This window comes from Aspergillus ambiguus (assembly GCF_047715705.1).
Source record: "Aspergillus ambiguus strain CBS 117.58 unplaced genomic scaffold BDV59scaffold_20, whole genome shotgun sequence".
Classification (NCBI taxonomy): domain Eukaryota; kingdom Fungi; phylum Ascomycota; class Eurotiomycetes; order Eurotiales; family Aspergillaceae; genus Aspergillus; species Aspergillus ambiguus.
In genome coordinates this window covers 137,668-158,021 of record NW_027395533.1, presented here as the reverse complement: position 1 = coordinate 158,021, position 20,354 = coordinate 137,668, and the positions used below count along the sequence as shown (strand labels likewise).

At 49.4% G+C, this 20,354-nt stretch overlaps 9 protein-coding genes across 9 annotated transcripts; 4 read left to right on the top strand and 5 right to left on the bottom strand.

Moving 5' to 3' along the window:
• Positions 1 to 51: 51 nt before the first annotated feature.
• BDV59DRAFT_180331 (putative proline permease) lies at positions 52 to 2,296 on the bottom strand. Its single transcript, XM_073690049.1, has 2 exons — positions 1,673 to 2,296; positions 52 to 1,613 (listed from the first exon to the last, which is right to left on the bottom strand). Exons 1-2 carry the CDS (start codon positions 2,011 to 2,013, stop codon positions 308 to 310), a joined length of 1,647 nt encoding a protein of 548 aa, XP_073547001.1. The 5' UTR covers positions 2,014 to 2,296; the 3' UTR covers positions 52 to 307.
• A 978-nt stretch (positions 2,297 to 3,274) lies between these two features.
• On the bottom strand, positions 3,275 to 3,758 carry BDV59DRAFT_54799 (uncharacterized protein). The gene has a single exon (XM_073696599.1). The coding sequence runs from the start codon at positions 3,658 to 3,660 to the stop codon at positions 3,328 to 3,330; it is 333 nt and encodes a 110-aa protein (XP_073547000.1). The 5' UTR covers positions 3,661 to 3,758; the 3' UTR covers positions 3,275 to 3,327.
• Positions 3,759 to 5,084: 1,326 nt separating this feature from the next.
• Positions 5,085 to 5,870, top strand: BDV59DRAFT_202753 (rhamnogalacturonan acetylesterase; the record flags this gene model as incomplete). The annotated part of the gene is made up of 1 exon (XM_073694116.1): positions 5,085 to 5,870. One exon carries the CDS (start codon positions 5,085 to 5,087, stop codon positions 5,868 to 5,870), a length of 786 nt encoding a protein of 261 aa, XP_073546999.1.
• A 117-nt stretch (positions 5,871 to 5,987) lies between these two features.
• Positions 5,988 to 7,482, top strand: BDV59DRAFT_202752 (putative MFS transporter; the record flags this gene model as incomplete). The annotated part of the gene is made up of 6 exons (XM_073694115.1): positions 5,988 to 6,163; positions 6,220 to 6,797; positions 6,844 to 7,036; positions 7,090 to 7,162; positions 7,210 to 7,264; positions 7,313 to 7,482. The coding sequence occupies 6 exons, from the start codon at positions 5,988 to 5,990 to the stop codon at positions 7,480 to 7,482; spliced, it is 1,245 nt and encodes a 414-aa protein (XP_073546998.1).
• A 195-nt stretch (positions 7,483 to 7,677) lies between these two features.
• BDV59DRAFT_202751 (uncharacterized protein) lies at positions 7,678 to 8,265 on the bottom strand (the record flags this gene model as incomplete). The annotated part of the gene is made up of 1 exon (XM_073694114.1): positions 7,678 to 8,265. The coding sequence occupies one exon, from the start codon at positions 8,263 to 8,265 to the stop codon at positions 7,678 to 7,680; it is 588 nt and encodes a 195-aa protein (XP_073546997.1).
• A 2,066-nt stretch (positions 8,266 to 10,331) lies between these two features.
• On the bottom strand, positions 10,332 to 12,298 carry BDV59DRAFT_180322 (FAD-dependent oxidoreductase). Its single transcript, XM_073690048.1, has 3 exons — positions 11,341 to 12,298; positions 10,609 to 11,288; positions 10,332 to 10,554 (listed from the first exon to the last, which is right to left on the bottom strand). Exons 1-3 carry the CDS (start codon positions 11,964 to 11,966, stop codon positions 10,460 to 10,462), a joined length of 1,401 nt encoding a protein of 466 aa, XP_073546996.1. The 5' UTR covers positions 11,967 to 12,298; the 3' UTR covers positions 10,332 to 10,459.
• Positions 12,299 to 13,155: 857 nt separating this feature from the next.
• On the top strand, positions 13,156 to 15,296 carry BDV59DRAFT_208596 (FAD binding domain-containing protein). Its single transcript, XM_073695232.1, has 4 exons — positions 13,156 to 13,812; positions 13,865 to 14,752; positions 14,811 to 15,102; positions 15,156 to 15,296. The coding sequence occupies exons 1-4, from the start codon at positions 13,294 to 13,296 to the stop codon at positions 15,251 to 15,253; spliced, it is 1,797 nt and encodes a 598-aa protein (XP_073546995.1). The 5' UTR covers positions 13,156 to 13,293; the 3' UTR covers positions 15,254 to 15,296.
• A 100-nt stretch (positions 15,297 to 15,396) lies between these two features.
• Positions 15,397 to 17,316, bottom strand: BDV59DRAFT_180318 (putative extracelular serine carboxypeptidase). Its single transcript, XM_073690047.1, has one exon. It carries the CDS (start codon positions 17,250 to 17,252, stop codon positions 15,579 to 15,581), a length of 1,674 nt encoding a protein of 557 aa, XP_073546994.1. The 5' UTR covers positions 17,253 to 17,316; the 3' UTR covers positions 15,397 to 15,578.
• Positions 17,317 to 17,863: 547 nt separating this feature from the next.
• BDV59DRAFT_202748 (transcription factor domain-containing protein) lies at positions 17,864 to 20,117 on the top strand (the record flags this gene model as incomplete). Its single annotated transcript, XM_073694113.1, has 5 exons — positions 17,864 to 18,177; positions 18,228 to 18,692; positions 18,744 to 19,380; positions 19,430 to 19,987; positions 20,082 to 20,117. The coding sequence occupies 5 exons, from the start codon at positions 17,864 to 17,866 to the stop codon at positions 20,115 to 20,117; spliced, it is 2,010 nt and encodes a 669-aa protein (XP_073546993.1).
• Positions 20,118 to 20,354: the final 237 nt, after the last annotated feature.

Below are 20,354 nucleotides of genomic sequence, written 5' to 3'. Positions count from 1 at the left end.
AAGCACCGAAAATACCCGACAGAGTCGTTTAACTCGCCGCATGGCAACTGACTGGAAGATAGCTGACTGACTATACTTGAAGGCACTGAAAGTCTTCATCGGGTGAGTAGAAGTGAGCAGTGTCTACATATACACCCTAAGGCATGCAAGTTGCAGATCATTTGGGCTGCGTTGATCATTCACGGGAACGAACAGTATCACAGCGACTCCCCACGTGGTGTTGATAGAATAGTGTATTACAGTGTGGCGTCCAACATTTGTTTGCAGCAATCTTGCAATTATATATCCCGTATTCATAAATGTTATATCACCACATTCGTTCCCATGTGCGGCGTACTATGTTCATCTGCGCAAGCTCAGCTCTGTGTTTCTCCTCCCAGCCGCCATCTTCCCACTCGCGGCACTCCTCGTCGATCTCCGCCTTGCCGGTGTAGATATCCGCCGTAGCGGGATCAACCCATTTGGTCCTCTTCAGAACCTTCCAGAACATATACATGACCACAAAGAATGCCAATCCGAAGTACGAAGTCACAAACCCTTGGGCGCTGAACGGCTGGAACACCGCAAAGCCGTTGAAAAGCGCCGTGGTAAATCCGAGTATCACAGCCATAATGGCCATATACGGCTGCAGCGGGGATATCCATGGCAAATAGTTCTTGCGGTCAATGCCTTGTGCACGCAGTGCCCGGTACCAGCCCAGAAATACGCAGGCCATACTTGTGTAGGTGAGCACCAGACCGATGGTGGTCAAATCTACAAACCAGTAGAACACGCTGATTGAGGAATTGTCGGCCACGAGAAATGTGACGCAAGAAAGAAGCGTGACCAAAATCACGCAGTAAATCGGGACACCCTCCTTGGTGCATTTTGTCAGGAATTTCGGGGCCTGTCCATCGCGGGCAAGCGAGTATAGCGTACGACTGGAGCTGTACAAGTAGGCGTTTCCACAAGACCAGCCCGAGAACAGAATCAAGACGTTAATGAGATCAGGCAATCCGGTAATGCCCAGATTTTCGATCCCGATCACCCAAGGAGATGCGGCCGAACCGGATTCGCCAGAGTCAATGGCAGACATCAATCTATCATCATGCGAGTCGCAGATTATGCCTACACCCAGAACGCCGATTACATAGAAACCGACGATCCGCCAGAAAGTCATCTTGACGACCCTCGGAATGGTTCTCCGCGGGTTCTGGATTTCACCAGCGGCCAGGGCAGGTAAATCGGGCCCGGCGATGGTGAAAGCGGCGTAGATCATGACAGAGAAGAACCCCAGGAACCGCCCGGTAGCTCCGTCTGTGTAGTATTCGTACATGACTCCATCTGTCCAGTGTCGGAACCCATAGGCGTCGTGCTTGGGATTGCCGCCGACCATGGTGATGAAAGTAAGGAAAATGAGACCGAGGAGCAGGAGAATTTTTGTCGACGCCATGATGAACTCGGCTTCACCATAGTACTTGACCGCAACTATGTTCAGGAGGAAACATATAACCATCGCCATGGCGACCCACGCCGCGGGGTTGACATCGATTTGCCAGTATTCCATAATGAAGGCGACAGAGGAGTATTCGGTACAGACGAGCATAAGACCGGCGTAAAAGTAAACCCATCCCCTAGAAGAGCTCTTGTCAGGTCTGATCTTCAAGGTATGATAGAAGCAAAGGGAACGGACATGGCGAATCCAAATGCCGGGTCAACATATCGTGCAGCCAATTCGAAAATTGAACCTCGAATGGGCAGATATGCGCACATTTCCCCAACGCTGAGATTAATGGGAAGGATGAAAGCTATTCCCCATACAAGGTATCCCAGAAGCAGCGATAAAGGTCCTGCATCACGAAGATAGGCACCAATTCCGACGAATAAACCCGTGCCGATCGAACCCCCGATGGCCATCAACTGCACATGGCGAGAGGATAGACCCCGCTTTGTCTGGGGAAAGGGAACGATGCTGCCGGTATCAGCATCTTGGCTGGAGAGGGGTCGATCGTGAGTAGAGTCTTTCTCCTCCATGTCGGGAGGGGGGAGAAAATGAGAAAATGACCAGAAGAACTGGGGTGTCTAGTGCATTGCGCTGGGGGGACGCACTGCTGTTATATGCCGCCGCCACGGCGCCTGGACGAAGGCTTCACAAGAACTTTAGAGTCAGGCATAGTCGATAACGACGGGCAGATAATAGTAGCTAGGGCCCGTTCCCGATAAAAACCGCGATAAATGGGGGGAAGGGCATGCGACAGTCGCAGTCTGTTCCAGCCAAGAAGCCAGTCCAAAGCCCATGCCGGGGATTTAAGCTTGCTTGGAAAGGTTTACAACCGATAAGAGCGGAGAATGAGCGGGATCAACGACGCTATCCCGAGGGTTATACCTGAAGAGGGAAGAGAAGGCGACATGACGGGGTTGCCAAGTGATACCAAGTGATAAGCGTATCGGAGATGGTCATATCGTACGACACATCGACTTGCGAGAAAATATAGAGATCCTGAGGAATTTCGACTGCACCGCGAAAGATATGGAAGTATACAACAACCGGACGCTGAAAACTGAATACTACGCAGAGAACTATATAAATGTCCACCAAATCTCAAGAGACAGCCGCTGCCCTCTGACCCCTCACCGGCGAGGCGAGTTGCTTGCATCCAGCTCAGTCGGTCCATGCGCTTGCGGACCAACCTGGGGAAACATGGGTGCCTCCCAACTCCAGTGCTGGCTTGGTTGTGGCGGTGATGGCGAAAATGTCCGCTGTGTGGGATTCGGACTTGATACGTACGATGCGCTCTGATCACCAGGGTGCTGAGCGCTGCCCAGCTCGCTCTTCTGTCTCCATGGCTCTCCATGAAAGAGTGCCCAGCGTGCTGTTCTCTCAGACCGACTATCCTGAGACGACATCCACTGTTGGTAGACCCGATTACGGCCCAAGGTGAAGAAGAGTGCAACAAGGATAACGATGAACGCCACTGCCCCAGTAACGATTCCCGCTATAGCACCAGCTCCGAGGTGGGTGCCAGACGAGCCTGTTCCGTTGTTGCCCGCAGACGCCGTGGAACTCGCGGTAGAAGTCGTCGAGGGCAGGTTTCCTTCAGCTGGCATCGACTGTCCTGGTACCGACATATATGGATATTCCTTCGCCTTCTCGTATTGAGCTTGCCATGCCATAGTTTCATTCTGGAAGGTATCAGTGCAAATGTATCTCCGTCGTAGGAAAAGCGTCTCACCGGATTTATGACACCTACCATCCCATTCTGGATGCAAGAATCGATTGCTGTGCAGTAGAAAAAGATCGGCTCGGTGTCATTTACAACCAAATACCACGTGGGAGCCTACATCGCATCAGCTGCAGAACGTTTTCCATCCAGGTAGGTCAATCCCAGCTGTCATTATACCCACCGGTCCAACCAGCTGTCCATTTTTCTCGTTGAAGTTGTTGAAAGCACCCGAATAGAAGATATCTCCCGACGCTGGCACGCAAGGAGCGAGGTAATCTGCTTTGACCACCGAGTGATTCCGTGGATAGAACTGAAATTCGATCACATCCCCCACATTTGCCGTAATATCATGCGGTGAATACTGGTGAGGGTCCTCCTTCGACCCTACCTTCACGGTGTGTGTCGCGACAGAGGCCGAGGTGGTCTTCGATGAGGTCGTTCCTATCGAGGACGACATTATGTCAAGCACTAAAATAATAAGGCTAGGTTTGCTGTCCTATATACGCAGGTATCTGAAGCTGTAAAACAAGATGATCCCAAGGCTCAGCAATATGGAGATGGAGAGGTAGCAATACGGCAGACAGTTGTCGGAACACAACAAAGAGGGGCTGTCGGTTCTGTCAAAGATTTTTTTTTGACAAGGCTGCATTATGACCCATGTAAGCAGCCACTCTGGACGCGGTGGCGTGGAAGCGTTGTTCGTATACTGTGCTACAATATGCAGAAGAGTGGTTGGACAGGAACCTACCGGAACTGAACTCCTGAACAGCAAGGTACTATTGCAAACATATAAGAACAGTGTTCTATGTGTGCATATATCTGGAATTTAGATGAAGTCCTGAATTGTAGTGTACATTGGCCTTGCTGCCCTCATCTCGGCCAGTCTTCCTTTGTTCTCCATGTTCCAGATCGCCTCCCACACCGACGCTAAATCTGACCCATACGTTGGATGGACAAGCCCATGGAATAAAGCCCGATGGAGCCTGCCCTACCAAAAGCCGGTTTGTCTTGGTTGTACCTTCGAGTCCCAGGGCCTCTCTAACCCAGCTTACACACTTGCACCTTCGGGCCCAAAAGGAGTGGTTCGCCTTACTATTTCGCGTTCGGCCTTTGGCAGCATACCGCAGCAACCGATGACAACGGCAGCTCCACTAATAGCATATTCGCTGTCAGAGAATGTATGGTTTGTGGTCGACGCTGCTGCGTGAGGCTTAGCATCACTGCGTCGGAGTTATACCCATTGGAAGCTAAGCGCGCTTCACCTGCTGAATAACAGAGTATGCCAGATGGCATGTGGAATGATCTTAGGAATCCATTCCAGTGAGTCTGGTTTGGCCAAATTTACGTGTGTCGCTTCTTATGAATCATAGTGCCTACCGTGAGCAAGTACGAGAGCCATCATACTGACATCGTCTCTGTGTTCAGCTTGGGGAGGTTGAAAAACGCTTCATTCCTCATTTCGAAACTGAGCATTTCTCCACTATGTCACTGTTGCATATTGCCATTAAGTGCACAAGGAATGTATTCATAAAGACACATTATATGAACGACCATGTTCCGTAAGTCGTGTACTCGACTGTCACCATCTATAGCGTGTTTTGCCTCCAGCGCGGGTTCGCTGGGGTATGATCTGCAATCAGACCGACCGGCGATGGAAAATGAGTATGTCTTATTTGTGGAATGGGTTCTATTTGCAGGTGCGCTGTATTTAATCCAATTCAAATTCTGACTGGGGCAATTACTCCCGTTGGTGGAATCTTAATACTCCCCTCCGCAGAGCAACCTATCGTGAGGAGCTGACAGGGTATGACAAGAGAATAAATACTTCGAGTTGGTGGACCTCTTACAATGGTCTCAACCAAGCACTGCCTGTATCCTAGCATGAGTTATACAATGCACCTTGCCCTGCAGGCTTTGTTCTTTCTGGGTGCTTATGCCACCCCTTCCTACCGAGCCATAAAGCCACCATTCTTCCTGCTAGCCGGCGACAGCACAACCGCGACTCAATCCAGTAATGGTGGTGGCTGGGGCGATGGATTTATCAATACTACACTGTTTAGTGGCGCCGGAGGGCTCAATTTTGGGCATAACGGCGCCACCACCGTCAGCTTCCGTGATGGGGGCGATTGGGACAATGTTTTGAGCGAGCTGGCCGACCATAAGGCCCGCTACAACCCCTACGTGACCATCCAATTTGGCCATAACGACCAGAAAACTTCCGCTGGAATCTCAATTGCGGAATACACCAGTAACCTCGAGCAATTTGCCGCGGACGTGCAGAATGCTGGTGGTACTCCTATCCTAGTCACCCCGCTGTCGCGGCGGAATTACGACAATTCTTCGGGAACGCCCACGATCATAGAGAACCTAGCAGATCAACGGGCGGCCACCATCGATGCGGCAGAAACCGCTGGAGTGGCTTACATTGACCTGAACAGGGCCAGCACGGACTATCTCAACAGCATCGGCCCTCAAAATGCGTACACATATAACTTGAATGCGGATGACCAGACCCATTTGAATGTGCAGGGTAGCCGAGTCTTTGGGGGAATGGTGGCCGAGCTGATCCTCGGCGTGCTCCCCTCCCTTGGCGAGGAGGGGTATGTCGAAGTGGACCCAGAGCTGTTGACGGCGCTGCAGGATGGAGAGTATTACTGGCCTGAATGACCAGTAATTGCTGCCCATTTTGCCGTTTTGGGAACGGGGCTGTTGAAGCCCACAACAGACTTGCGGTTTTATAGATCACCACAACCGTCTTCAAACTACAATATTCTCTAAGTTACCATGGAATCCATTCAAGTAGAGTCCCCTGAGATTGAACGACCTCCTCGCGTTCTGCTCAAGCTCATTAGTGCTGGATTTGCCTTCTTTGTGGCCGGCATCAACGATGGTAGTCTAGGATCCCTCATCCCGTATATACGACATTCTTACCACATTGATACTAATATGGTAGCTATTGTGTGAGTTTCATCTGGCATTAATTCGTCCTTTGAACATATTGCTTACATTTCCGTAGCTATGGGACCACGTTTGGCGGCTGGCTTATTGCAGCATTGTCCAATAGCTATATCTCTCAATATCTCGAGCTTGGTGTATTCCTCGTTCTAGGAGCGGCCCTGCAAGTACTCTCGCACGCATTGAGAGCATGGCAACCACCGTTTCCACTCTTTGCTGTGGCATTCCTCTTCGCCAGTCTTGGCCAGGCATTTCAAGACACCTACGCCAATACATTTGTCACATCTGTTAATGCCGCCCATCGATGGCTTGGCTTTATCCACGCGATGTATATGGCTGGATGCCTCGTTGGCCCATTTGTTTCAACTGCCGTCGCTTCCTCGGGAGGTTATTCTCGATGGAATCTGTTTTATACGGCACCGCTGGGCCTGGGAGTGGTGAATATGCTTCTAGCACTGGTCGCATTTCGTGATCTCATCGGACTTAGGCAAGCAACAGAAGAAGGACCAACCACTACTCCTGCAGAATCAAGGAAGCATAATGCCATTCGTGAAATGCAAAAGACCGTATCGTCTCTGAGTGTATGGATGGTTAGTTTATACTTCTTCTTCTTTCTGGGGGCTGTCATCACTGCTGGAGGTAAGTCCATCATATTCTTACTCCGAGAAAGTCTCTGAGAATGCAGGATGGATCGTTGAGTATCTTGTCCACGTACGGGACGGCAATCTGAAAGATATGGGCTATGTTCCCGCCGGGTTCTATGGCGGAGGTTTCCTAGGCCGACTGATCTTGGCCGAACCCACGTACCGCCTGGGCGAGCGAAGAATGATTTTTATTTACGTGTTACTCTGCCTAGCGCTGGAGTTGGTATTTTGGCTGTGAGTCCATTACAGTCAACGTCTGGTGATACGTAACAACGCTAACCTGCCAGTGTTCCGAATATCATCACCGAAGCCGTAGCAATCAGCCTATTCGGTTTCTTCTCGGGTCCATTCTTTGCCACGGTTAGTGATCTGATTGCATTGATGTAACACAGTCCTAAGTTATACAGGGAATTTCTGTCGCTTCCAAGCTATTCGCCGCCGAAATTCGCTCTTCCGCATTGGGTATGACTCAAAACCCTAGTACTCATTTACGTATAGTAACCATGGTAGCCTTTGTCTTTGTTCTTGGCCAGGTGGGTGGCTCTATATTTCCTGCCGTGACTGGCGTCATAGCCGCTCGTGCTGGTGTCAAGGTATTGCAGCCTATACTAGTTGGCTTGCTGGGAGCTACGGGGGTGACTTGGCTATTCCTACCAAAGACTAGGCTTCACCACGACTGAACGCAAGGGAGGTGTACGCGATATTATAAATGAAGGAACGGATATACTTGGATAGACTCTCATCACTTAGGAGTAAATAACTACTCGCAATCACCCTCAACCGCCAAAAGATTGAAATCAAACATATTTCCCCAACATCCTTTCATCAGTGCTAGCTCAGTGACACGAAAACATCGAAATTATCTTCGACACCACTCAGACAACCTGCACTCTAGGTCCAGTCACACCAATATCCCACCGAACGGAGACATCATCGCCTACGCCGACAAACTCAAACCCAACCACCTGTCCGGCGGGACATTCAAACTCGGGATATCCCTCATATGTTTGGATCCAGTCTGCAGTACCAGGAGCAGTAATGTGGATGCGGCCTACATGTTTATCTCTGGATTGCACGACGAACTCAGCAGTTTGCTTCGCTACTGTCTTGAGTGAGACAGCGGATCGTTCCGCGCCTGTTGGTTTTGTCGCCGTAAACACGTCTGCCTCCTGTGTGCCAGTCGACACATCACGATCCCACAGATCAAAAAGCAGCTTGCAAGTATGTCCTTCAAGGTCGGTGGGAATGTTGAATGTAACAATGGTGGTAGTCTCATCCGCAAGAACTCCATTCTTTACGATAAGAAGTTGATCCTGAGGATCTTCCTTCCACTGACCGCTATTGACCCAATAGCGGTAAGTACTGTAGGGCCAAAGGAGAGATTCCTGGCGCTGGGCCTTGTGCAGACTGGCGGCGGTGACTGCCGAGGTCATGGCAAGCATGCAAAGTAAGGAGAACTTCATCTTGAAGATGGTGTTATGGGACTATCAACTGAATCTGTATGATTTTGTTTTCGATTATAATGCTAGAGTAACCAGCGGCATCGTCCATATTTATACCTATAGGATAGGCCCTTCCACGGCCGTGTGCGTCTTCCATGATGGCATCCGAGTCATAGAGAGTAGGCTGGCTATTCCAAGGTTACAAAGGATCATCAACTTGCGCATTTATTGCCCTTGTTTCTAGTCTTCGACGTTGACTTTTTGCCAAGGTAGAAAGCCTCGTATTCCGGGTTGAATATAGATTCCCTAACAAAGTTGGGCTGAGTATGCTTCCAAGAAAGTGGCTGGCGCGTGACATGTCATTGTCCTATCGTGTCTCTGAATTTATAAGGCTTGCCTGGAGGCTCCGCCGGGAAAATTTTCAAGACATAGAGGCCTAGTGTCAGATCTGACAGTAACATTGCTGCGTATATCCGTATCCTCAATCGTATGTGACTTCACGCGAGAGAGCTTCCGTGTGGCGTCAAAAGAAATAGTCGTTGTCCCATTGCCAGCCATACAGAATATGTTGTATGTGTTGTAGGTACCATGCATATGAGCATCTAAGGGTGAGTCAAGAAGGTAGAATGATAACTGCTGGGACCCATGCATAGTAGCTGGCATCTTTTACTATCTTCTTACGATGCCATAAGCTTAGGCTATTTACAATTGGGCTTCTACTCTCTGCCTCTTACTTGCCATTCGCCACCCCTCCCTTCGGTCCATGAGTTGGTTTGCACTAGATCCGCATGATTGGTTTCTATTTTTGGGTCCAGGAAGGCCTTAAAGGTAGACCCTTGGCGTTCCGTCGAAGGTATAGAACGCTATTTTTATTCAGCCTCTCCTTCAGCTTGTCGAAGCACCCACTCCTTGCTGTTTAAAATGCCATTCTGCTGGGTAATCTAGTCACCGCGGAGTAAAGCAAAAAAATCAAAGAGGCAGACTTCGCACAATGTATATCTGCAGGAACCTGGTTGGCTACCAAATTTCACGATAATGGATTCTGTAAAAGGATATATGTATAAAGTGTGGTGAAATTCCAAAGATCGAGAGAAGGAAATAAGCAGATAGATAGGGTTAATAAATATTACAGGTATGTAGGTCCGCCTTAGAATACTAAGAGACCACTGGAAGCCCGAAAGTAATGTTGGATTTCCTGCACCGAATGGATAAAATGTCGAATTACTTGTTAAAGTTGAAGTTGGAGATTGCCCTTGACTGAATAATCAAAGTGTTCAAATTTTTAGTCTCTTTAATACTCGTCGGGAGTGAATTTCTGCCTGCAGACCCGTAGTGTCTAACATAACGTACTAGGGCAAAGAAATGAGAGTTTCATACTATGCCATTGTATGATATGTCCTTTGTTCCTGTATATTCCCTCGTTCCTGGAGTCCTTCAGAATGCAATGCACAGACAATGCCATAGACTGCAGACTCCACAGCAGGCTTTGGACTTGTGGTACATGGTGTTATTCTTGATCTTTCAGATATCATGGCGAACTACAGCAGAACAGATCATTTCCCCGGCACATCATTGCAACAAGAATTGAACAAGACACATTCGAGATATATATATACTGGCCATTGGAATTCCCCCAAAGCATAATGCCTCTCCATTGGTACGCTTCAGATTTTCACTCTAACCGAAACCACTGAGCCATGACCATCGCATTAGTGCCGTCTGCCATCGTTCTGTCACAACAAACTGCAGGCGTGTTGGACATTTTACCGACTGTCTCAAGTGCGGCAGAGGATACATGCCACACTTCCATAAGGAGTGCCCGTATTGCGCCAACGCCCGTCACAGGGAACAACAACGTCGTGTGAAAGCCAAAAAGAATGGCAAGGGGAAAAGTATATAGATGATTATTTGGTCTATGTTCGGCTCGAGACAGGGTTACAGTATTATTTATCTACCAGTTCATCTTTCCGGTAGTCCATTGAGGTGTGTACTTCCAACGGCCGTGGGGAATATGAATCAGTGAGAGTCCATTAGGGCATTTGAGAATTGTTATACGGAGATGCCATAGACAGACACACTTTAGAATACAGGACATACATAATTACAACATATAGACAAACCGTTAACTAGGTTAGCGGAGATTATCAGAGGAATTATGGTAGAAAAATAAACCTTGTAAGAGTAGTGCGGAGAGTCAGTGTAAATACAAACGTTGTCATTTCCCACTTCTAAGCATCTGGGCCACCGCATCTGCGACGTTATAATTAAAAACGCTTTTTATAGGATTCGAGGCAATTGTAGGAAAGTATCCTACACCCTGTCAGTTATTTCCTACCCTAGCACCTGAGCGCAAGGACAACTTACCAAGAATCCACAGGACACAATACATAATTGTTTCTTCTAGCCATCCCATATTGCGTTTCTGGTTCTGTCTCCGCCGTGCATCTTCCAAGATTGCGTCAATCCTGGGGCGTCGAAGTTGCATGTACTGTTCTGCTGCCATCGAAATTACATGTTTCAACATCAATCCGTCACTCGCCGGTTTCTGCTCCCTAATGTGGTGACAAAGCAACAGTACAAATGCTTCTACGTCTTCGAAAGCTTGAGATGATCCCTGTCCAGACGTTGGAGGGAGGGCATGTGCGGCATCACCAACCAGAACGACCCCGTGCCGTTGCCACGTGGGGAGCTGTGGCGAGGTCCATGTTGGATAGAGACTTTCAACATTGACAGAATTCAAGATACGCTGGATCACAGGATCTTGCCAATGTGAGTGACGCTCACGTAGTTGTCGGACAACATCATCCTTATCCAGGGTCCTGGGGTTGGGGCATTCGTCCACAGAATAGGTCGACCACCAGGCCAGAGTATCCCCTGGCTCAGATACATGATACGGCGAATCGCGATTCGGGGCAGATTGTGCACTGTTGGCAAAAAAGTACCCGAAGAATCCGTTGCCACCGAAGATGAAGTTCGCTGACCCTGTCTCAACGAAGTCCTTCACCTGTTCAGTAGGTATGAAACCGCCTATCCCTACGAGTCCTCTGGTGGAATTAGCCCGAGAGGAGTCACTAGTGTGGAGAAGGGGACTCGTACTCGTAATGGGGTGGATATAGATCTTCCTGAGTTTCTGGGAAAAGTGCCCGTTTGACGTTGCCTTTGAGCCCATCTGCACCGATCACCAAGTCTGCATCGACGGGGTCATCCTCACAATCGAAGTATATTTTATTGGGGCCGTCAATGTTTGCGACTACTCTCGCGACACGTCTAGTCACGATTGCGTCGTCGGGGATGCGTAAGCGAAGGCACCGCCAGAGCGAGTGGCGACTGCTCCCGACCATATGCATAGGAAGATCTCCCGGGCGTGAACTGTCCTCTGTCGAACTCATGCGTAATAGTAACCGCCCATGTTTGTTCCTTATATTCGAAGTGGCGAGGGTATAACCTCCCCGTACAATATCACGAAGGAGATCTTCATTCAAACGCTTCAGCACGTTTAGTCCATTGGGTGCAACAGCCAGTCCTCCACCTACTACTAGTGTAGATGAATGTGTCCCGGCTTCATCGCGAGCTCTCCACGTGGTGTCTTTGTGGGTGTCATGCGCCTCGTAGATGGTGATTGAATGAGATTCCCCTGGAGAACTCGGTGGAGGAAGATGTTTTCTCAACAATAGATATGCGGCACATCCAGAAATACCCCCACCAACAATTGCTATTTTCATTTCGGGTACACCTTTGAAGTAGAGACGTTGGTGGCGAGTGACTATTGTGGGGTACCTTGCGTGACGTGTGCTGATTATGAAGATCCCTTTGGTTTCTGCCTGCTTGGGCCCATAAGCAACAAAGCAGGTTGATCCGAATAGTATCACTATATCAGACAAGCTACGGAGTGGTTTGGAGAGTTAGCTTGATGAAAAGAGGGGAGTGATCACGAAACAGCACTGAAGATGAGGTTTGAGAATACGAACTGATCTCTGGAACCGCAGTGAACCAATTTTTAGTGTCAGCATGGTTTAAAATACCCCACAATAGTTACCTAGGTACCATGCACCATTTTCTGCATCTTTACTGAATAATAATGAGAAAGAAAAGAATACTGAAAATTGCTAGTAAAGCTAAGAGTGCTTTACGGATAAATTTTTAGAGCCTCATTTTTCGGTTCTGGGTATTTAATCCGCCTAGAGAAGAAGAAAGTCATGGTAGCCGCGCACGGGGTTGTGACTGTGGCTATCATCAAACATCAAAGCCTAAGCCTGTTTTGCGTACAGTAGATTAAGAAACCAGCATCAGCAATACTACGGCGTACACCTTCCGGCTGTTTCTAGAATAGTTAGTCCATGCTGATCACAGTATTTGCCGAGATAGGGGGCCGTGTTATTACAGAGAGAATAGATTATCTCCCATTGACGAGGCTTCACGCTTGGCACAACTGACAGTTGATAGAAAGAGCTGTACGATGTAAAGTAAAAAGTATTTACCAATCTTTTCACATATGGTCTTACTGAGACCTAACCAGGCTGGATCCTACAGACGAACAGAGTACGAGGCAGGAAATCCAGAGTCTCAGCATAACTTGTCCAGCCCACAAAAGGTCAACCTAATTTTATTTAAAACCGGGGATATCTTTAAGTGGCCTTAAAGAATGTCGGGCTTTGCGTTGGCTGGTGTCGGTTCTTGGCCAAAGTCAAGGCATATATTTGCCCTGCACGGGTGGACTATAATATATCCCTGGGTCATGTCGCGGTAGTAAAAACATCATACCATATGATCACTATAGCTCACCAGGCGAATCAAAGCCTTGTTGAATCGGCATCTCTTTCTGCCGGTCTGCTGGTTTCGTAGTGTCTTCTATTCATACCTCGGTCCATCCCGGAATGTGTTCCGAAGAACACGGGGTGAATGGTACGGGATGTATCCCGAACTTGAAGTGAGCACATACTTATACGGGATTATGTGGAAGTCGAAGCCGATAATTCGGGGAACTCCCTAACCAGGTTGTCATATCCATTCCTCTCCCCTCATTTTGCTCTGTACCCCGCAAGCGCATCAATGGTTGAGAAAGTTGATGTTCTCATCTGCGGCAGCGGATCCGCAGGACTCTGCGCGGCCACTTGGCTTGCCCGGCATGGTATCAGCTGCAAGATTCTTGAGCGCCGCGACGGTCCCTTGGTCCTAGGTCAGGCAGATGGTGTGCAGTGTCGGACTGTAGAAATTTTTGAGAGCTTCGGTCTCGGCGAAGAACTCCTGCGCGAGGCCTATCATGTCCTTGAGGTCGCGTTTTGGGCAGAGAACGCCCCTGGCGGAGGAGTCATCAAACGCACGGGCAGAACAGCGGATACTCAGCCTGGATTGTCGCATCAGCCCCATCTGATTCTGAATCAGGCGCGCATAAATAAACTCCTAATTGAGGCTATGCGTCGGTTCAACAATCAAGAGATCGATTACGGCTATGACATCAAGCACCTCGAGGTTGACAGCGAACAGGCCAAGGACCCCTCCGCTTATCCAGTCAAGGTGATCACCAAGAAAGATGGAAAGCTGGTGGAGTTCGAAGCCAAGTATGCTTTGGTAGGCAAAGCTAATTCCTTTCCCTGATATTTGGTTATCTAACCAAATTTAGGCCTGTGATGGCGCTCACAGTATGGTGCGGCGTGCCCTGGATTTCAACATGCTTGGTGATAGCACCAATGCAGTCTGGGGCGTGATGGACATGGTACCTCGCACAGACTTCCCGGATATTCGCAAAAAGGCCACTATCCGGTCGAAGGCAGGGAACCTACTGATCATTCCTCGCGAAGGTGACGCCTATAACCTTGTTAGATTCTATATCGAGCTTCCGAGGGGAACCAAGCCTCGTGAGGTAAAACTCGAAGACCTGCAAAACACCGCCAAACGCGTTCTTAGCCAATATAAGATTGAGTTCGTCGAGACTGTATGGTGGTCTGCGTACTCTATTGGGCAGCGCCATGCGGATAACTTCCACAAGGACTTCCGCGTATTCCTGGCTGGCGATGCCTGCCATACGCACTCGCCCAAAGCGGGCCAGGGTATGAATGTCAGCCTACAGGATGGCTACAATATTGGTTGGAAGCTGGCTTCCGTTCTGAAAGGCCTGTCCCCACCGTCATTGCTAGAAACCTATGTCCTTGAACGCAGGAAGACGGCCATTGATCTAATTAACTTTGATCGCTATTTCTCGAAGCTCTTTTCCTCGAGCGACAAAATCTCCCCGGAGGAGTTCCAGAAAGGCTTTGTCCAGTCCGGCAAATACACGGCTGGCTTTACCGCTAAATATGACCAGTCACCCATCACTTCCGGTATGGATGAAACAGCGCAGCTCGCCACCAATGTTGTGGTTGGGATGAGGCTTCCTAGTGCACAGGTAGTCCGGTACTGTGACTCAAAACCATTGCAACTTATGAACACTCTGAAGTCGGATGGTCGCTGGCGGGTGATAGCGTTTGTGGGCGATCTCAAGTTCCCCCAGAACAGAAGGAATTTGGCCGCGGTGAGCACCAAACACGTCAGGATCCTACATCCCCATGCATTTACTGATAATTCTTTAGGTCGGAAACTATTTGAAGTCGAGCGAGAGTCCAATGCGCCGTTTTACTCCCCTAGGTGAAGACATAGATGGCCTGATTGAGCCTATCTTGGTGGCCCATGGAAAGCGCCACGACATAGAACTGGATCAAATTCCGGAATCCTTCTATCCCTTCTCAGGAAAGAACAAGACCCGTGATCTCCATAAGATACTGTTTGACGACGAGAGCTATAATAAAGGCCACGGTCATCTGTATGAATACCTTGGCATTGATCCCCAGCAAGGAGCCATAATTATTGTCCGACCTGATCAATGTGAGCAATTATTCCCTCTTCTATGCTGTGGCCTCGGCTGATGATGTTTCCAGATGTCTCTGCAGTTTTTGGTGTGGACAAATTCGAACAGATCGGGAAGTTCTTCGAGGGATTCTTTATTGAGCGTCCCAGAGAACAGGCCAAATTGTAAATGGATGAAAATTCCAAAGTGTACATTGAGCTAAAAGAGTGGAGTCCCAATAATTAGAAGGGTTTGTTCGTTTAGACCAATTCGAAATAGGAGCCAGATTGTTTCGGCTTTTCCGTATACCGTATCAAGCCATGTTCCATACACCCGGTTCTCACATTTGGTCTCCATGACCAAGATTGTTGTAATATGGCCACTAGATAAAGGCCCACTGTCTGTCCAAGTACACTTCAAATACGCTGCTATATATCTAAGACTATATATATGCCGCACCATTGCTGCCTCATTGCTACCAATAGAATGTACAGAGTGTCTTGAAATCCATCACTCACAGGTGGGGAATATAACCCTCCAGCCACTGATTTAGCCATTTTCCAATAAAGTCTGCCACTTCGCTTTGAACTTGTGCAATGGCTTGTGGAGGCGTTTCGCCACTCAAGAGCTGCTTTCTAGACAGCCCATTCTGATCCCAGTGGTGCACGGCACCATAAGCTCCATCCCATACTTCTTCTGGAGTCATCTCGATCAGGAGGAAAGGCTTCTCAATTGTGGACTTCCTTTCGGGGGCACCATCTGCATGTGGTGTAGCATCGCGCCATGGGTCAGCCAGACCGTCGATAATACCAACGCGGGGATATGAGAACCCAAAACCGCCGTATTTGTTAATTCGGTCAATATCCGGGGGTGTATTTATTCCGTATATTGTGTCGCAGAAGGATGACATATTTTCCAATGTCAATGACCGTGAAATTAAAGGCTTGATGTTCGAGGGTACTGATGCACCTGTTTGGAAAAATCCCCATTCGGTGCAGACCTGGTAGTTCCAACTAACATCGGAGGTTTTGTTTAGGGGCTTGGGCTGAGCTGCATCGGCTGGGATGGCTTTAGACGTGCCATTCTTCGGACAAAGGTCATCTCGTCTAGGGGAAAATACGGTGGTATTGAGGAAACCGACGTGGTTCAATAGGCCCATCACGAGTTCTGCATCGGCTGAGTTGTAGCCGGCGGCAGAGATAAATGATTTCCATGCACCTCTCACGGCAGCTGTTTCCGGGTACAGGAGATCCGAGCTAGTGATGTTGTCGCAGTACTGGCGAAAGAGAGGACTGCCGATAGCTGGATCCCAGCTACGACTCTGCCAGGAATCAAGCCCGTACGAAAGCATTCCTGCCAGGTTTTCGTTCTTCATATCACAAGGGACTCCCATGGATGACAACAAATGGGCCTTCATGGTCTTATTTCCAGAATGCTTGATGAGAACATTATCGACAATATCGATAAATGTCTGCGTGTTCTGGATGCAGTCCGGAGGACCGAATTTGCGGATCGGCTCGTAGTACTCCCAGTAGTCGATGATAGCAGCGGTGACACCAGAAGACGAGACAGAGCCCCAATAAATATCAGGATAGAGCTTCCTCAGAAATGCGACAAACGCCCCTGCGTATGATCCGCCATATGCGATCCACGGTGTAGTGCTTGGGCTTAGGTCAAGGTGCTCAAGCCCGGAAAATACCACATTAGAGGCAAAATAAGCGTAGTCTGCCATGGCCTGTTCAGTTGAGAGAAAACGGATATTTTCGGTGGTGAGCTCATCGAATGGGTAACTCTCTCCGTAGTAGCGATGCTCCAGAATCACCCCAATGCCATGGTACTTCTCAGCGAGCTGGGTGACGATGCCTTGGGACAAAAATGGAAATCGGTCTTCGCCACTCGTCTCCCCTGCTGCAATCACAAAGACAGGGCCTCCATGCCGATAATACTGGGCATCAAACCAATAGCGGAGCGGGAAGTGCTCGTCAGAATGCGGTTCATAGCGAGACTCGTTGTGGAAATGGTCTACAGGCACCGACAGGTAATGCGCCGGATAGATTATTTCTGCAGACTGTGGCCCGCTTGGCTGTTGTGTTCGGCGCAGATGAGGGTTGGAGAGTACATCCAAGGCGCTGAGCTGGGCGGCTTGCACAAGCGATGTTGCCGCCGTTAGAAGAACTAATGACCACATGGGTAGAACCTCGGAGGAATTGATGGGAAATGGGGATCTGTACCGACAGTAGATCACAATTCAGTCAATCCTTAAGAAGGCGGCCGTTCTTCAAACAAGACAACAACAATCTCCGCCCCAGTGCAACCCTGAGGCCACGCTGAGCAGGGGCATCATCCTGTCAGCCCAATCAACAACGCCGATAACCCACCGACGTCTGTTTGATAGCATTTTGACTGTCATAATGAGGTTACCCCGCATCAGCCTTGACCCCTGAATATCACAATGTCGGCGAGGATGTTGACCTGGCGGAGAATTGGGAAGATATTGATGGAAGAGACTGCTCTTGGGGCTTCTACGTCGATATGATACGGTCTGCGCAACCCGAGTACTAACCTGGACGCCGCCAGAGCAACGCTGGGTCGCTTAATCCCAAGATAAGTTCGTCGTGTGCTTATGGATTGCCTCTTTTGGCCCATTGACGTAATAGCCGAGGGAGCGGATATCATCCGGATCATCTCCGTCGGATGGATATCCGGTCCGCCTCCGGATAACGAAAATGCGAAAGGATCCATGTACGGTGTAGCTCGCCAGAATCATGCTTCGTACTGTGAGACTCTCATATGGTCAGAATGCCGTTAGCTCGTCGACCGACTCCATCGCATGATGCGGCTCAAGTTCTGGTGTCCTTCCATCAGAACGGTACTCCCGTGGAGGTCTCCGATAGGAGGCGACTGTCCGGAGGGTCAAGACCAAATCGGCCTCTAGCGTTTGCCAATGTCAATCGCCCTCCACAGAATCGCCGGAGAGTCTGGCGTGCCTGTGAGTCGTGTCGCAAGAAGAAGATTAAATGTGATGGTTCCGATCCATGTCAATGTTGCATCGATAACGGGAGTGAGTGTGTCTATGCTGGAGACGGTTCCCGCAGGGGCTTCGTAGATGCACAGTGAGTGTATGCGAGCCGAACCATGACATGTCCTTCTAACCTAAATGCAGAGTGCTTGATGTTTACGGGAAACGGCTACGGGCACTGGAAGATCTTGTCGCCACTTTGGTCGATGAACAACAACGGCTAGCCAGCCAACTCGCCTTTCAGAAGCAGGAAACGAGAGCAGATATTGATCGAACTATCGTATCTACACGACAGGACGATATTGCAGTGCCCTCAGGATTCCCTCCGAATGTGCCTTTACCTCAATCTGAAAACATCACCGTGATCCAGGACCAACAGTTCACACCCATTACCCAATTGGTTCCGTCAGAAAACGCCGATACTATTGATCCAGAACTAGTCAGCAGTTCGGCGGATGAGTCTCAAGCAGCTCCACTGGAACTGCCGAATACCTCAGTTGGTTCGATTCTTCAGGCAGCCCATGCCGATAAAAATGAAGACCGGACAGTCCCAACAGTGTACAGTGATGAATATGGGATGCTCGCTGCAGATGGAGCAGATGGGGCCAAGTAAGCCGACGACCTCTGTTACCCACATGGCTACAACACTGACCAGCATAGATATGTCGGGCTGGGAGCTACAGTCTGGATGATGGATGATTGCAGTGGAATCCGTAGTCGTGTGCGACAGGAACTCTTGCAAAAGGGACACCAACCCCAGGAATCACTTCTCGATCAACCCGTGGTCTGTATGCCTTCGATGAAAGCCGAGTCAAGCCCCATAGATCGGACCGAGCACCTACCCCCCGTCCCGTTGATGGATACTCTCATCGATACTTTCTTTCGCAAGATATACAAGTTGTTCCCTATAATAGAGGCCGAGGACTTTCGCCGGCAATATTTGATGCTCCGCTGCAATAGTGGCTCTCGGTCCGGATTCTTGGAATTGCTCTATTCTGTGTTAGCAGTTTCGTCGCCCCACATGGCGACCGATGACCCAGTCTGGAGTCGTCCAGGCTGCTCGGCATATAGATGCTTGGATCTCGGGGACCATTTCTACAGCCTTGCTGTTGCAGCGGTGGGGGTTCATGAACAACCGCTGTCGTGGATGACTTCTTTCACCGTGCAAGACCCCAGCATCAACACAGTCACAGCATTTACTCTGCTAGGTATGCATTTGACGCAACTGGGAAAACTGAATGAGGCTTGGCGTATCGTAGGACATGCGGTACGATTAGGCTACGAAATGGGTCTTCATGTGAGTCCTTCCGGTCTGAACTTTCTGTGGACAGCACTGACAGGCTTAGCGCTCCCCTAAACGAATGGGTCTTCCCCTTCTAGATATAAAACGTCGATGCCAGCTATGGTGGTGTCTGTACGTGATGGATCGTTTACTTGCTCTGCATCTCGGGCGCCCCCTTGCCATCCATGATGCAGACTCGGATGTTTTCTTTCCGTCGGCGCGACCGCAAGCACCTGGATTTGTTGCCATGACGCACCTGTGTAAACTGATCGGACGAATCCACCAGGTTGTCAGTACGGTAGAGCAAGCGCACAAGTGGAATGATTCCGAGAATGACAGTGAGCTACAACGAAACATTAACGAGCTCTGGCAGGACCTCCAGGCCTGGAAAGATATCAAACTTCCCGCCGCTGGGGTAGAGTCTTCTCCGGACCCCTCGCGTGTAACAGAACGTTGTGTGCTGCTCTCTACATACTGCTCAGCTGTGCATCTACTCTTCCGCACGTACATGCCCACCCCCCATCGACTGTCACGGCTCCCATTTGATCAAGCTTTGCATGAATCTTTCCGTGTGGCAACTGAGTGCATTGAAATGACTGAAGTGTTCTTGAAGCACGTGCCCGTATGCCACTATTACTCTCTCCACGGTCAAAATATCGTGGTTAGCATTGCGACATTGCTGCACTGTCGTCGCCAAACCGACGACGAACGTACAGCAGCAGACTCCCGCGAATATAGCCAGCGAGGGATGAACTTGCTTGCTCGGATGGATGCAACATGGCCGATGTCTCAGCGATACCGGCCCATACTGTTAGAATATGAAGCATTGACCCGCGAGATGGTGCACCGCGGTGGTTCAGGCCAGTGCGTATGTGATCCGGGATGTTTGGTCTCCAAGGACAAAACGCCGTTAGACCCCTGGCAGGAGTTCGCTGCGCAAATCGATCTCGAGTCGAACTTATTCCCTTCAATGCCAGATACAGCATGGA

Coding starts and splice junctions, on each gene's coding strand:
- BDV59DRAFT_180331 (XM_073690049.1), bottom strand. CDS start 2,013: ATGGAGGAGAAAGACTCTACTCACGATCGACCCCTCTCCAGCCAAGAT. Junction 1,614..1,672: donor CCGGCATTTGGATTCGCCAT/GTCCGTTCCCTT, acceptor GAGCTCTTCTAG/GGGATGGGTTTACTTTTACG.
- BDV59DRAFT_208596 (XM_073695232.1), top strand. CDS start 13,294: ATGGTTGAGAAAGTTGATGTTCTCATCTGCGGCAGCGGATCCGCAGGA. Junction 14,753..14,810: donor ACAGAAGGAATTTGGCCGCG/GTGAGCACCAAA, acceptor ATAATTCTTTAG/GTCGGAAACTATTTGAAGTC. Junction 15,103..15,155: donor TATTGTCCGACCTGATCAAT/GTGAGCAATTAT, acceptor TGATGTTTCCAG/ATGTCTCTGCAGTTTTTGGT.
- BDV59DRAFT_180318 (XM_073690047.1), bottom strand. CDS start 17,252: ATGTGGTCATTAGTTCTTCTAACGGCGGCAACATCGCTTGTGCAAGCC.
- BDV59DRAFT_180322 (XM_073690048.1), bottom strand. CDS start 11,966: ATGAAAATAGCAATTGTTGGTGGGGGTATTTCTGGATGTGCCGCATAT. Junction 11,289..11,340: donor CTATATCCACCCCATTACGA/GTACGAGTCCCC, acceptor TAATTCCACCAG/AGGACTCGTAGGGATAGGCG. Junction 10,555..10,608: donor TTGTGTCCTGTGGATTCTTG/GTAAGTTGTCCT, acceptor GACAGGGTGTAG/GATACTTTCCTACAATTGCC.
- BDV59DRAFT_54799 (XM_073696599.1), bottom strand. CDS start 3,660: ATGTCGTCCTCGATAGGAACGACCTCATCGAAGACCACCTCGGCCTCT.